The following is an 11,402-nucleotide window of genomic DNA, read 5'->3' on the forward strand; positions in this document are numbered from 1 at the left end:
TCCTGGCGGTAGCAAACTATGGTGTCCCTTGTTTTCTCACGGTGACCCCGTGAAAACAGATTAGGCCTCTAGGGTGTCCAGGGCTGGGCTCTTTCAGAAGCAGATCTCCCATCCACCCAGCACTCCCCGGTTCAACTTGCCAGTCTGCAGGTGACTGTGTCACTGGGCCACTCGGGGGCTCCCTTGGGAAATTGGTGAAGTGACCACCGACTGAGGGCTTCTGGTGTGCCACTGGCAAGAGCCAGGAATAGTAGGGGGAGGTGAGCGATGACTTTGTTCGAGTTCTCGGGAGGAAAACAGTCAGAGGTAGATACACACACGCGTGCACACACACATGTACGTACTTACAGATAGATGAACCTCGAAACGTTTGTGGAAAATGTAATTATCCTTTAACTCTAATTTTCCATGAAATTTAGAAAAATCTCTCACATATTTGCATAGACAAAGGCTCAGCTGTGGGAAGGTTGGCACAGGTGAAGACATAGGCACCTGCACACAGCCACATATGTGCACTCACCTTCACACGCAGTACTCGTGAGAAGGCGACACACAGAAGCGAAATTAGCATGGAATTTCCCCACAAACTTTGAAGTGCCCTCATATTTTCAACGTAATCTATATTTACAATGGTGCTCCCTTTTTCTTCCCTAAGACAGATAAACATATCACTGTGAGCCAGAATTGACTCGATGGCAGGTGACTTTAAGCGGGGTCATATTTGTATCAGATTATTTAAGAAGCCGATAATAATACACACAGCAAGGCATGCGCTAACACCACATGTGCTAGTCAGTGGCATTGATTATGTTATCAACATCCTTTACCAAATCAGTCCTCCCAGTCCCATTCAGCTCATGGTCGTTGCGCTCTCCCTTTGTGGATGTATACACAGATAGAGGTTTTCTTCGAGCGATTGACTTAAGCAACTGTGAGACTGGGGGGATCACCGTCTGCAAGTCTGGTGGCGGGAAGGAGATTTCTGCAGCCTTTTGACTCCAAACCCATAGGCCAAGGAAGCAAAGAGTGCTTTGTCCAAAGGAAGGGAGCAAGGTCTGCCTGGACCTGCTAATATTCTGGGGGGCAGGAAACTCCGCATCAGTTGGTAGGCTCATCCCGTCACATGGCATCTTAGAAGGCCATTATGCTGTACTATGCTGCCTTCTGGAAGTTACTGAATGGCGTTACACTACGTTACCGCAAGAACAGCACCCAGTCCAGTATCTGGACAAACCACTGAGAACCATAGCCGGGCCACCTCGCCACTTAAGATTAACCATCATGCCTTGGTGCCAAAACACTCCGCAATTGCAATAGATCATATATATTTTTATTGCTGTAAACTATAGCTGACAATATTTGCCGGTTGAACCTCTTTGACAGGTACAATTTAGTGACACAAATTGCATTAATCGTGCTGTGCCCCCTCACCAATAGCCCTTGCCAAAATTTCCATCACCATCCATAAAAACGCAGTGATTTCCCCCTTTCTCCTCCAAGAAACTCTTTTTCAAATGATTCCTCCACACTGATATGAACTCAGCACTCCCTAGGCTTCGAATCCACCCTTTCCAGTTACTATTGTTAATTGGATCATACGCGTCATTTTTTTAAAAAGCACAATGCCCAAGGTAGACATTGTTTCCTAATTAATCTGAACCTGTGTTTTCATCTTTGGCATTGGGGTGGGAGCATAAATTTGAATAGTAGTCCGTCTTGTAGGCATACAAATACTAGCCGATCATTGACAGTGGTGTGCTGCAGGATAGATCTTGAAATGTTCTCTTTGACCTTGAACATGATGTTCTGCCCTTCCTGACAGTAGAGCATATGACCATCGGATTGAAAGTGGCTAATCCGGTCTTTGCAGCTCAACCAGGCCCAGCACTTAGATTTCTATACATTCTCGCTCATGTTTGATGACCTCCAAGTGCCGTAGGGCCACGCTCTGTCCTTTCCAGGCTCTGATGATTAACGGGCGTGTGCCATCGGCCAGAGCAAGGAACAAGAGGGGGAGGTGAGCGAGCTGAGCTGTTTGCAGCTGTTTCTTATTTTGAATCTTGCCACAGCAGCACGTGCAGGTCCTGAACGCTTTGGTCCACCCACATCCTTCAGTGTGGCTTTGTTTTGAGAAGACAGCTCTTCCTCATTCAGCTTCTGAGTGCCTTCCCCCTGCCCCCAGAGGCACATCTTCCAGCACCATATCAGACTCTGTTTCACTGAGGTTCAGATGGTTTTCGCTGGCCACTTTTTTAGGCAATAGATTGGCAGGGTCTTCTTCCCAGTCTGAGTTAGTCTAGAAGCTCTGTTAAAACGTGTCCCCCGGAGGTGACCCTGCTGATATTTGAAATACCATCAGCCTAGCCTCCGGCATCCCAGCAACAGCCATGCTGCCACGGCACGACACACTGACCGACACACTGACCGACGAGGGGTAGATTACAGCCTTGGGGTTCATTTTCATGAGGAAGGCATTGTGAGGTGGCATTATGCTCTGCTCAATGGGGAATTCCCCAACCGCAGGCCACCAGGACAGCCCCAGAGACATCCTCAGCACTGAATAGATCGAGGTTGATGAAGCATTTCTTTATGAAATCAGCATGTCGTGAGTCTGGGAGCTGTAAAGTGCTTTGTAGCAGATGCCATTCTGAAAGGCCAGGGAAGTCACAGCAACCTGACAGAGGGGCGGTGGCTGTGCGTGAGGTGGCTTAGCCAGGAATTGAACCTGGGTCTCCCACACAGAAGGCAAGAATTCTACTAGGGAGCCACCAATGCCACACTAACAGTAGTGTCACTAGGGCCATTTGGGGGCCATTTAAGAAAGTCAGTCCTATCTATCACTCCCACTCTCCAGTGCACAAATTCTCTGAACGTCTCAGTCAGCTCCCTCTGACCTGACGTTGAGGGTCCCGAGAAGACCGCAGCTACCTATCTCTCCAGCGGTTTGTTAGGCCCCTGCTCCGTGGGGGATGACAAGCCAGGATTCCCAGAGCATTGACATTGGTCTCCTGGAAGCTTTCCGCCTGGACTCAAGACCTCCTTGTCTGTTCCCGCAGAGTTCTTACTGCCGAGGGGTGCAGTGTGCCTGCTTCTCTAAAGATGACAAGTACGTGTACGCGGGCTTGAAGGATCGCTCCATCATTGTCTGGAGTGTACTGGACGGTGAGTCGTTTCAGATTATTTCTGTGAAGATCGGTGTGACACAACATCTGCCAATTCAGCGTTTTCCAGGTGTGCAATGTACTGACCTCGCTTACAGCGATCGTGTCAGACAACCATCACCCATAATCATTGCCAAATTTCCAATCACCATCAACAGAAACTCACTGCTTCCTGTACAAAGGGTGTCCCTGATCCCCTCTAGCCTGTCTCTGATAACCACTAATAAAATTCAGTCTCAATATATTTATATTTCATATACGTAAAATCATATAACACTTCTCCTTGGGTGACACATTGCACTGAGAGTGCTGTTTTCAAGGTTAACCCCTGCGGTGGCATGCATACAGACTTCATTTCTCTTGTAATATTCGTGATATCCCATTGTTTATCGACGCCACATTTCATTTATCCGTTCATCTGATGGAGTGTCCAGTTGTTTCCACCTTTTGGCTGCTTGTGAAAAGTGCTGCCGTGGACACTGGTGTGTAGGCTTTGGTTTGGGTTCCTGCCGTCACTTCTTCCAGGCATCTGCCTGGGAGTGGAATAGCTGGGCTCCTGGTCGTCCCATGGTTAACTTTCTGAGAAACCACCGAACTGTTGGCCTCAGCGGTGGTACAATTTTTCATTCTCACCAGCAGTGGATTAGGGTTCTAGTTTCTCCACTCCCTCCCCAACACTGGTGATTTCTTTTGGGTAGGTGTGTGTTTTAAGCTCCGCCATCTTAATAGTCATGAGGTGGTATCTCATTGTGTCTCTGATCTGCAAGCTCCTGAGGGCTTAAATAAAGGAGTTCCGGCGGCATTATGGGCTAAGGACTGGGCTGCTAACAGAAGGTCACAGTTCAAACCCACCAGCCGCCCTGAAGGAGAAAGATGAGGCTAGCAGTTTCTAAAAAGATTTACTCTCAGGAACCCTAAGGAGCAATTCTGTCCTCTAGGGTTGAGATGAGTTGAAATCAACTTAATGACCTTGGGGGTAGCCAGTAGTCCCTGGGTAGAACAAATAGCTATGCCAAAACGCTGGTGGTTCAAACCCACCCAGAAAACAGACCTGGTGGTTTCCTTCTGAGAAATCAGTCATTGAAATAGACCTGTATGCAGGTCTATTCTGCCCAGTGAAGATACCATGAGTGGGAATTAGCTGTGTTAACCAACAACCTGGCTCACGGCAATGAGCATCCTTTTATGGGTTTATTGGCCATCTTATATACTTGTTGGCCATTTGATGAGTTATTTCTCAGTAGAGTTATGTGTTCATTGTCTGCTGCTCCTGTAACTGAAGTACCACAACGGGGTGTTTTGACAAACAGAAATTTACTTCCTCACAGGCTAAGAGGTTGAAACTCAAAATCAGGGTACCAGCTCTAGGAAAGAGCTTTCCTTCTCTGTCAGGTGCGATGGAAGGCCCTTCCGTCTTCAGCTTCTGTTTCCTGGTTCCTTGTGACTTGGCATCTACAATTCCCCAATTATATTTGGTACTTGTTTGCTTAATCATCGCTTTCATATCTCAAAAGAGATTCTACACTTGATCTTAACCAAATGGCTGAGAAGCGATTCTCAAACGAGATTGACTTGAGATCTAACCTACACTAATCCTGCCTGAGTAACATATAAAATACGCATAACACACACTCACAAATGATATTATAACTATAGAGGATTTACTGGGATTTACAACCAGATATCTCCACGGTATTCTTGTAACACTGTAGTCTAATATAGTGTAGCAAATATGCCTAGCAAAAATTCGCAGGATGGTTTAGAAACTGGATGTTTCGTTGCGCCCTTAAAAGCTCATCCTTACCATAAATAAAAGTTGATATTAAAAAAAATAAGTCCTGCCACTTTTGCAGCCTTAGAACTCACCTGAGTGCCTAGCATATCAAAGGAAGTCTATAAATATCTGTGACTTATTGAAAAGTTGGGGTGGGAGAGGGGGTAGAGAGCCTATCCTCAGCAGGTTCACAGTCTCCCTTCCTGCTTTTCCAATAATAAAAATATATATTGGGCTCGCTCTGAAATAACCCCATGCTGAGCATGTGACATGCATAATACCTTTAAAGCTTCAAAACTCCCCTTGGCAGGTAGGTTTGCTACCAATGCCATTTACAGAGCAAGCAAGTCGGTCTCTGAGAGGTTAACCACCACATTGAATCCCATCAAAGGGCCCAGCAGGGATCTGAATCCAACATCCAACTCTAGGAGGCATGATACCGGCCCTCTGATCCATGGCCTTCTCATTTGTCTCCCTCCTTCTACCCCACAGGGGCCCTGCTGACTGTCCAGTTTGTCCATGCTGTGGTGAACAGAATCATCCCAACGTCAAATGGTTTCATCGCGCCCACCAGACACGGTTATCTCATCCGGGAGCGTTTCCAGTGCCCCGCATCAAGAGTCTCACAGCAGGATCCACTGAAGAACTTCAAGAAGGCAGTGTGGCTGGTCAAATCCAGGCAGAGGGAAGAGTTGGCGACTGCAGCAGGAGCAACCCAAGACTCTGAGAGTGCTGAAGGAGATGGGTCCAAACCAAACAAACGTTCACAAGTCTGTCTAATCCTGTAGAGCCCCAGATGGGGGGTATGGAGTTTCAGCCCTCTCCAGTCTGGTCGAAGCAAAGAGACTGTGTTTGCTGGCGTATGCTCAAATCCAGGGCCTCAGATTATGTCACCCATATTTCTATTCCTCTTTCCTCCTGGTTAGCAAAGTTCTCAGATGCTGCCCTCCTACAGGCAATGTGCTAGCCAACACACCATCTCTGAATTCAGTAGGAAAGAGAGAGCTTGCTTTCCCCAGGACTTTTCCCCCATTGGCTCAATGCCCATCTCTAAACCAAGCATTGTCTCCATAAGAGTGCATCACTCTGACTGCCCAGCCTGACCCAATGAGCACCACTGGGACCGAAAGTGGACTCAATACCTCCCAAACATGTGGAATGAAAATGGTAAGCGTATTCCCTAAGGCAGTGATTCTCACCCTGTGGATCGCGACCTCTTTGGGGGTCTAACAACTCCATCACAGGGATCACCCAATTCATAACAGCAAAATGACAGTGATGAAGTAGCAATGAAAATAATGTTATGGTCGGGGGGAGGGGGGAGTCACCAGAACATGGGGAACTGTATGAAAGGGTCACGGCATCAGGCAGGTTGAGAACCACCGCCCTAAAGGGAAACGGTGCTGGCACCCTCCAAAGTGAGGATGGATGCAAGTCAGACCAAACGACAACGACTTATCATGTTCCAGGCGCTGACGTTCAATCCTCATAGCAGTTCATACGTTAGGGAAGGCAGAGTTTCCTCTCCACCTTGCAAACAAGGAAGCCTGAGCTGTGGAGTGTAGCTGTGCTTTATTTCAGAGAACAAGCTCAAGCTACAAACCCTGAGACATGGGAATGGGAAACCTGTCCCAATCCTTGACCGGCGCTCTTGCTTCCATTTTGGTCTCTGAAACACAACCATCTACTCTGTGGGTGGTAGAATGCAATGTCCCTGGGCTCAGCAAGGCATCTGGATCATTGTGCGTGTGTGTGTGGTGGGGGAGGGTCCTGGGTGAACCGAAAAGTGTTGGAGCCTGTCAGGGCTGTGGGGAGGTGAAGAACACATGCTCTACTAGAGGAGTGGATGGGGCGACCACAACCCATCTTCAGCCCAGGATCCCCCCAAGGAGAATAACGCACTCTTGCCAGACCTCTCTATTGTCTTCTGCAAAACTGGAAGTCCAGATTTTCATGCTAAGTTTTCCCATTTTTAAAAGTTTGTGATTGGTTTCAATTTACATCTTTATATTCATTGGACCAGTGTATTTCTAGGTCACGAGTCAACTTCAAAACTCAAAATGGAATTAAAAATATTTTTAATGTGCAGTTCATGCAGTCCTACTCTCTGGCTTCCAAAACTTTAGAATACAAACATTCTTCTTTTTTGAAAACCAGAGGCTACTGGAAGCAGATGGAAAGAGGTGCTTACCCTCTTTCTACAGTGCTTTTGGGCAGTCTGCCTCTTGCAAGTTCAGCCATCAGATTCTTCCCACCTCTGGGAAAGGGCCTTCCTTCCTTGCCCAAAGCCTGTAGCTGCCCACGGCTTGCTTCAGAGGATGACTGATCTAACACAGCAGTTCTAAACCTGTGGGTCGTGACCCCTTTGGGGGTCCAACAACCCTTTCACAGGGGTTGCCTGATTCATAACAGTAGCAAAATGACAATGAAGAAGCAGCAATGAAAATAATTTCATGGATGGGGGTCACCACAACATGAGGAACTGTGTTAAGGGATCGCGGATTAGGTTGAGAACCACTGCCCTAACAATAAGGGAGTCCACCCCTTCAAGGTGCTATTCCCTGTCCCCACTTCCTTTGAATTCCAGAACGTTTCAGCAAAACCAGACGTAGGACAGTCAGTAGCACTCTCGTGATGATCTGGCTCAGTCATTTCCCAAACCAGGGGTCCGATGTGTAAATGTCCACCTCAAATTCCGTTTTTAAAACATTTTTAAGCTGTAATTCTAAAACTCAGAGTCGGATGCCTTGCCTAGCAAGCTTTAGTGTGTGCTGGAGCTGACTACCATGAGTCCTGTAGCTGAAAAACCCACTTAGGCTACACCGGGCATCTTTTAAAAGATTGCCTTTCTCTGCCACCACTTCTTTGTGAATCAAAGGTTTACTCAACACGGAATGAAGTAGATGTAACAGAGTGAGATGTCATTAATAACTTCTGGCTAAAAGTGTGTGTGTGTGTGTGTGTGTGTGTGTGTGTGTGTCCATCAGAGGGGCCTCAGTGATAAACTATTGCTTTCTATGTGAATAGTAATTGAAACATAAGGAAGACATTTTTACTAATAAAATGCTAATCTGAATTGTTGCTTATCTTGTGTGTGTTTTTACATATCATTTTTAATCTATTTGTTTTTTATCATGGTAAAAAGATACCCAACAAGGTATTTGCCAGGTCAGCAATTTCTAAATGTACAATTCAGCATCTGGATTACCTTCTTCAAGTCGAATAATCACCCACATTCTCCTTTTCCAAAGCATTTCACACAGTGGCCCCCACGCCAAGGAAAGCCCTGCCTCCTTCAGTGGGAATTCCAGCCCATCTCCCAAAGATCCTTCCTCCACAAACAATCAACCCACCGTTCTCTTACCTGCCACCCTCACCTACGAAGCTCTCTCTCTCCCTCAGGTCTGAACTTAGTACACAGGGGGTGGGGGTAGGGGGAGAAGGGACTTGGCTACAGAGAACATTGAACAGTTCCTATGAAAAACCATCAAAACTCAAAGAAATTGAAATATGCATTTTCTACCAAGCAGTGGATCCATATGCAATACAAGGAGATCATTTTGTTTCTAAACACAGGTGGTTCGTAGTGGGTTGGTTCACTTGCTAGAAAGACATCTGGAGACGGTGCCTATGGAGCTGAGTTGAACTGGCCGGGGTCACCTTCCCGAGAGAAAGTTCTTTCTTGTGCATCAATGGGTGTCATTGGTTTGCTGTTCTAGACAACCCAGACGAATGCACAGAACTAGGATGTTTGTCTGTGCACCAAGCACTAAAGCTAGTAATGACGTAATTGAAGAAGTCTACCAACTTGAGTATGAAATTGATCCGCAAGATGCACTGATAGTTGTTGGCAATTGAAATGCAAACACTGGAAACAAAGAGAAAGAACAATCGTTGGGAAATACAGCCTTTGTGATAGAAACAAAACTAGTGATCCTTTGATAAAATTTTGTAAGACCAATGACTTCATTGAAAATACCTTTAAAATTTTTTTCCAACGACATAATTACCACATGGACTGCTCCATATGGAATGTACAGAAGTCAAATTGATGACCTTTGGGGGAAGAGACGATGGAGAATCAGCAGTCAAAACAAGGTCAGGGGCTGGCCAGCACAGACCACCCATTGCTCAGATGCAAGTCCGCTCTCCATTCCAAGAACTCGCTGCCAGTCGCTGCCAGTCAATTCCAACTCAGGGATCCTACAGGACAGAGCTGAACTTCCCCTTGGGGTTTCCAGGACTGTACATCTTTACAGAACTCGACAGCCCCATCTTTCTCCCGAGCAGCCGCTGGTGTGTTCCAATCGCTGACCTTGTGGTGATCAGTTCGGTGAGCAGCCCCCTCCCACACCACAGGTCCCTCTTGTTCTCTGCTTGATCAGTCTGGAAACCAGGAGCAGCCTCATGGGGGTGCTCTGTCACCCCCAGGTACGTGCCTGATATTGCAGGAACTCCGGGAATATGCACCCCCCGCACAGCTATTAAAGAGCAGCTCCATGTAGGTGATGCCTTGTCCTCTAGAACCCTGTCTATCCGACTCAACTCTTAGCGACCCTCCTGGGTTCATTCTTAGTTTGTGGCGGCTCTCCTCAGCCTTGCAAACCCATCAGCTGCTCTGAAGGAGGAGGATGAAGGCTGCTTCCAGAAAGACGGACAGCCTTGGAGACCCATAGAGGGTCGTTGGGAGTGGGAACTGATCGATGGTAGTCGAGTCGGTGGGTGTGTATGTGTGCGCATGCGCAAGTGTGTGCGAGTGGCTATTTACTACACCATTTTTCCATTCGCCTCTGTCACCTTCTTTTCTACTTGATGTGAGTAAATAAATAAACTCCCCTAAGTCTCTGCCCAACCCCCCCATCTCGGTCTCTAGCATTTGAAACCAAATATCAGTAGGTCTCAGGTGCCCTGACCTGAAGGGCCGTGGTTCTCTACCCTGGTGGGGACGGGGGCTACATGTTGGGCTGCTTACTGCAAAGTCGACCGGTTCAAAACCACTAGATGCTCCTTGAGAGAAAGATGAGGCTTTCCAGTCTTGGTACCCACCGGGGCAGTTCTACGCTGTCCTATAGGATCGCCGTGAGTTGGAAATGACTCGCAGGCAGGAAATGAGAAGGTGCTTTGGTGGAGCAGTGGGGAAGCACCCTGCTGCTAACCAGAAGGTTGCCGGGTTCAACCCAACAGTGCGCTGCAGTAGGAAAACTGGGCAGTCTGCTTCCATAAAGATGCTCGGTCTCAGAAGCCCTATGGAGCAGTGTTCCTGTCACATGGCATGCCTATGAGCACACTTCACCTCCACAGCACTCAACAACAGGGGCCAGCTGCCTGCATCAGGTCCCATCAACAGCAGCTCTCGCTGTTGCTAGGGGCTATCACGTCAGTTCACACCCACAGCGCCCCCACGCACAACAGAGCGAAATGCTGCCCAGTCCTGTGCCATCCTCACGATTGGTCCTGCGCCCGAGTCTGGTGTTGCAACCACGGTGTCACTCCGTCTAGTCCCTCGCCTTCTCCTTCGTCACGCTCGCTCGACGTTACCAAGCATGATGTCCTCCATGGACCGGTCTCTCCGGACAGCATGAGATGACAAGTAACAGCAGCAATACTGAAGATAGCCAGAGGAACGAGCGCATCTGTTGAATGGCCGGAGGGGTGAACAAAGCTTGTCATAGAATAAATGCAGCCAGAATGCCCCTTGGAAGTGAGGGTGAAGGGACGTTGTCTCACTTAGTTTGGACGTGTTGTCAGGAGGGACCAATCCCCAGAGAAGAACATCCTGGTTGGAAGAGGGTCAACCAAAAAGAAGACCCTGAACAAGACTGCAACGATGGTGTGTTAGACGGGGTCCTCTAGAGAAACAAAACCAGGACACTTATGATTTTATAGATATAGATATGATATAGATAGATAGATACAGCACGAAAGAATATAAGAGCTAACGAGTCCACACAGCAATACAGAGGGCTCAGTTCAACTAACTTCTGTGGAACAGTTAATATACTGGAAGTTCTTCAACTCATGAGGGCTGCTGGACCCAAGGTCAAGGGAGCAGACAGCTGAGTCTTCTGTAGAGCAATGCGGGCAGTCTGGCCCCAGGCAGCAAACAGCAGGGCAGGTCACCAGCAGTCAGCCAGATGACAGGGTCCAATAGTTCCAAGCCCAGCGATGTATACACTGGCTGTGTGGCAAAGCAGGTCTCAAAGGGACCTCACGCTCTAGCGACAGGATCCACGGGTTGGGTGTCCCATGGGTAGAGTAGCTCACAAGTTCAGGCAGAGAACTAGGTCAGGCAATCACATGCTGGTCCAATCACCAGAGAGCAAGAGAGAGAGACAGGTGCGGCTCGCCAAGCCATTTATCTCTTTGCCCTCCAATCAAACTGCGACCTTATGAATCCCACATGTTACTATTGGCCAGGTTGGCACAATAAACCTACCTATCACAGATGGGCTCCAACAATGATTGTG

General features: G+C 47.8%; 1 protein-coding gene across 1 annotated transcript in view; it reads left to right on the top strand.

Annotated features, from left to right (window-relative positions):
• The window catches only part of NWD1 (NACHT and WD repeat domain containing 1), a 75,285-nt gene extending 69,562 nt beyond the window's left edge, over positions 1 to 5,723 (top strand). The window contains 2 exon segments of the mRNA XM_075537763.1: positions 3,057 to 3,162; positions 5,428 to 5,723. Of these exon segments, the coding sequence (XP_075393878.1) occupies positions 3,057 to 3,162; positions 5,428 to 5,723 (402 nt within the window).
• The last annotated feature ends 5,679 nt before the right edge of the window (positions 5,724 to 11,402 follow it).

The sequence above is a fragment of the Tenrec ecaudatus genome, chromosome 1 (genome assembly GCF_050624435.1).
Source record: "Tenrec ecaudatus isolate mTenEca1 chromosome 1, mTenEca1.hap1, whole genome shotgun sequence".
NCBI lineage: Eukaryota > Metazoa > Chordata > Mammalia > Afrosoricida > Tenrecidae > Tenrec > Tenrec ecaudatus.